This window comes from Eurypyga helias, unplaced genomic scaffold (genome assembly GCF_000690775.1).
Source record: "Eurypyga helias isolate BGI_N326 unplaced genomic scaffold, ASM69077v1 scaffold7886, whole genome shotgun sequence".
Lineage (NCBI taxonomy): Eukaryota > Metazoa > Chordata > Aves > Eurypygiformes > Eurypygidae > Eurypyga > Eurypyga helias.
The window spans coordinates 2,569-7,231 of NW_010258498.1; the positions used below are offsets into that span (position 1 = coordinate 2,569).

Consider the following 4,663-nt stretch of genomic DNA (forward strand, 5'->3'; position numbering starts at 1 on the left):
AACTGCAAGTCTGCGCGAGGGCTCTAGGCCTGAGGGAGCGCTGCCTGGCAGACAGTTGAAGTGCCTAGCTGAGAAAGTATTCAGGTCTTGGACCTGAGAGAAACTGTGGGGAGAGATTTTGGCTATGCTTTGCTTTGAGGGGAGGTCACAAGTGTCTGATTTAGATGGTTCTGAACACTGACCTTGAAAACCTACTTCTTTGAGCACTGTCAGCTGCCCTGTGAAGTTTCACACGTGCATGTTTCTCTTTTTGGCTTTTCTCTGGCAGATACTTTGTGAAGGTGGCTTGGGCATGGACGTTCTGGCTTCTGCTGCCCTTCATCGCAGTCACCACCTACCAGTTTGCCGAGAGCAAGTTCCTCTATGGTCCCATGAAGAGTATTTTGACGGTGCTGCGGCGTCTCAGCGCACTGCTGGTGGGCACTGCCGTCTGGTACATCTGCACCGGCCTCTTCATGTATGTCGAGAATCTCACCGGCATGTGCTCTCCCGCAGACAAACTCAGCGAGCCTCACCGGCTGTATGCCACCAAGCAGGAGTGCCACCAGGACAACGGCATCTGGAATGGTTTTGATATCTCGGGGCACTGTTTTCTGCTCTCGTACTGTGCTCTGATGATTGTGGAGGAAATGGCTGTGCTGGAAGGCTTGTCCGTAGACCAGAACTCTAAGCTGCGTGTTGTGATCAACGGCCTGTTTGTCTCCTTGTGTTTTCTCACCATGATCTGGGTGTTCATGTTTCTGTGCACTGCTGTGTATTTCCATGACTTCAGTCAAAAGCTGCTCGGTGTGCTGATAGGTCTGTCAGCTTGGTACGGGACATACAGGTTTTGGTACTTAAAAGCCTTTTCTCCTGGACTACCTCTTCCAAATGTACCTTTGAGTTCAAAGAAATATAGTTATAGCAGATAAAATAAGTTTTAAACACTTGGTTTTCAGTACTGGAGTAGTTGACTGTAGGTTACAGAACTTTACTGTAAGGAACAAGGTGATGGGCTGAAGGAAACCAAATCCGTACTAGCTGATGGATGGCAGGTGGTAATGAGCTTCTTCCTTGGGAGAAGAAAAATAAATTGGTATTGGAAGTGATCTGCTCTTGTTTAGGAGCTGCTGGCTGACACTCTCAGCAAAGAAATCCAAAGTTGGATGCGTTTCACTTACTAATAAATGGAGGAGCAGGTCCAAGGCTGACAGAAGCCTTTGCTCTTTAAGAGCATCTCAAATTAATTCTCCCTCTTTTTTGATTTATTTATGTCAACACATCATGGATGATCCAAACCTCATACTGCCGGTTTTTTAATACTCCTATTTGTATTGCCTTACGGGAAAGCTCTTATGCTGACAGTGATGCTAAGTGTTGCAGAAATATCAGTACTCGTCAAAGCAGTATACAGCTCTTGTGAAACTAGAACATCTCGTGTTGGCACGTGTTAAATACACTCACTTGTCACAAACGCTTCTTAGACGTTTGCACCTTCTGCGACAGAGAGTACATCTGAGCTGTAATGTCTTCAGCAGACTGTGACTTCGTATTCATGCCTGCCTTTGGAAGGGAAACCCTTGCAAATCAAGCCTTAACTCTTTCCTTAGGTGAAGGATCTGTAATCATGTCTTGTCATTTTATTCTTGACACTAGAAACAAACTCCAATTTTCTAAAAAGTCTGATATGAGAATTGGGACTTGTTTTGTTGGTTTTGGGGGTTTTTTGGTGTTTTTTGTTTGGTTTTTTTTTAATCTTATGACTTGGAAGCAATGCATACTTAGAGGTACTTTTGTTCTAGAAGAACAATGAGATGCTGGTGTTATGAACAAGTTAGCTTAACCTGCCGTTTCCCGAGTAGTCGGCTTGGACATGAATGAAACACAGTGTTTATCATAAGAGCTGCAAAGCAGTGTGCTTGAAGCAATATTTATTCTTGCTTATCCAGCAGTGTCAATAAGCTGCTTAATTTTGATTGCACTTAAGGCTGTGGCCACTTTTGATGTGGCTGGAAACCCACTACTGAATAAAACACTACTACTGTGTAACGTGTAGGCATGAGGTGGGATGGGTTTACTCATCGTATCAAATGTTTAGCATAGTTTTTATCTTGAAAAGCTTTTTATTATTCCTTAAAGGCTTATTCATGTGTTGCAATTGCATGGAGTCTGTTTGGCAGTTGTAGCGATGAGCAAGACAGCCACAAGGTCCGTGGGCAAGGCGGGATGTAGACGGCATCCGCCGAGCTGAGCGCGGCCCGGGCCTGTCTGCAGCGTTGGATTCCAAGGTGAAAGCTTTGCTGAAGAGAGGGTATGATGCACCAGAGTCTAATCTCAGCGCATGCCTTTTGCCTTCTCAACAGCACTCCTCCAGCGACAGAGCAGTAGCATTTGCAATAAATACAGCAGTGTTAATTCCACGCTTGTGGTCTGCCTCTGAGGAGAGCTGAATTCACTTGAATTTCCACTGAATTCAGTGGCAAGTGGGAGTTCTTGTGCAACAGACAAGAAAGTACAGATCACCTCACAGAAAGAAGCTGTTGCAGGAGGTTCCATATTTTGTATCAAGCTCCTCCTTTCTTTTTTTTGCATTGAATTGCCTTTTAAGATGACTTTGGAAAATTTGCACTGATTAACTCATATTGGGTTTAACTAAATTTGTTTAAACGATGCAAATTCATTTGCAGACATTCTTTTGATGTAATGTAAGCCTTCTCCCAATAGAGTTAAGCTAGACCACAATCCACTTTCACCATGAAAAAGGATTATATACCCAGAGGGTTTTCTGATTAATTTCATTAGATTTAAGTTTCTATTTTAGGTCATCTTTCTGTAACTTTGCTATACAGACGAGGCCTTGGAACAGGAAATGCTGTTTATTTAAACTAACTGACTTGCTAAAATTGTCTTCAATTTCAGAAATGTTTTGTTCAATCACTATATGGGTATTTCTGTCCACTTCTAATCAGTGTCCTACAAACTTTTTATTATGGAAATAATGTGGGATATGGCTGTTCTCAAAACTCTTATTCAAACAATGAAAGAAAAACCCTTAAACTTGATCAGTGTTTGTATCTCTGAGAGTCTGTTTCTGATGTCTGTAAAGACACTGCTGCTGCTCCTCATTTCCCTGAACGATCCAACCTCACGGTGGTTTTGTGACGACGAGATATGTGATCAGACTGACACTGCTGACTCTGCAGTATCTGCATGGGTTAACGTAGCACAGATTCTCAAAAGTGCAGGGTTTAAAAAGGAACGAAACAATGCCTGACAAAGGCAGGTTGCCTAGTATGTGCCTCTTACACCAGGCAGTTGATGGTGTAGACACGGGCGGTTGCTTCTTGTAGTAAAGTGAAAGCCTAATCCATTGGAAACGTTCTCATGGGCTGCAATCCTGTTTGAGTCTGGTGATTGTGGCGCACGGGTCTTGCTCAGTACGCACAGACCATGTGCCAGCTGTTGGCTCAGAAGGTTCCCTTGTGCTCCAGACCTTTTCTTTGTGGTTTTTTTTTAACTCTGTTCTAGAGTCTTTGCTTCCTTTTACTTTAACTGGAACTCAATGGTTGCACGTTTTCTGTTTGCATATTTGCCAGCACCTTTCCCTGACTTACTTCCCTCCCTCAAATGCACTTCTGTTGTTAAAATAAAAACACAGCCTCTCTACAACGGATTTGCAGTCGAAGAGTGCTGAGTAGCTGGATTTGATGTCCTCTGCCACAGGCACAAATCCTTTCTTTCGGCACTCAACAGGGTATTGTTAATCTGTTTTAAATTTGGGATTAATTTTTTAAAGTGTAACTTTTAAGGTAATTGTTCACATTTTGTAGTAGGTTCCAAAGGACAGCAACTATAATCACAAACACTTGATCTTTTCTCTTCTTTTCCTGCATTAAAGTTATTTCAGTATGCTATTCCTCTTGTTCCTGCAGAGGTGTCTTTCTTCGTCTGTAGAATTATTTAGGGAGCTTTTGTCCCCAACGTTTTCTGCTCTGTTACTCATTTCAGCGTGTTTTCTGATTTGTCATGGCCTGTCTTTAAGTCTGGCCTGTGTTGTGGGCTCTCTGTCACAGCCCTTTCCCAGGAGCAGCATTTGGCCTGAGTGATGTGGCTGAGGCAGTTCTTGGTGCCTTGAACATTCTCTGCTGGGACCAGCGAGGAAGGAGTCTCAGCTAGAACACGGCGGGAAGATTAACTGGATTAGGATTCATTTCACTTTTTGCTTTACCTGGGACGCTTTCAGATGTTTGCGTCACTGGAGGCAAGACGAGGCAAACAGGAAAGTTCAGATCTTTCGTAAGAGCCTTCTGAACAGTTCTGACTTTCATCATGCTGAAACTGGGGCTTGAGTCTTCCTCAGAGTCTGTTCAGAGCAGATTTGTTCTGTGAATGCTTCACTGGTGCTTAATGGTCTTGGTTTGACAGTTTATTTGTGTGTTGTGAAGAGCGGAACCCTGTTTTTGTGACAAATGAGAAGCACCCAGTTGTACCTCACGGTACACTTCAGTGGAAGAACCATAGGGGCTGCTGTGACATACTCTGTTTTGGAAAATCAGGCTTCAGTTGTGAAGACAGGTCTATGGTCACTTTTCATAGTGAAATAATTCCTGGGTTTAGCACTGTAACTTAAAGCAGATCCGATCCCTGCAGCTCCTCTGCTGCCAGCCTTCCCAGCTCTTTAACT

The 4,663-nt window shown here is 43.5% G+C and overlaps 1 protein-coding gene across 1 annotated transcript; it reads left to right on the forward strand.

The window, feature by feature from the left end:
- Positions 1-204: 204 nt before the first annotated feature.
- Positions 205-911, forward strand: LOC104511652 (fat storage-inducing transmembrane protein 2-like; the record flags this gene model as incomplete). Its single annotated transcript, XM_010154355.1, is given in 2 exon segments — positions 205-247; positions 249-911. Coding segments are annotated over 2 exon segments (706 nt in total), but the record flags the coding sequence as incomplete, so codon positions are not given.
- Positions 912-4,663: the final 3,752 nt, after the last annotated feature.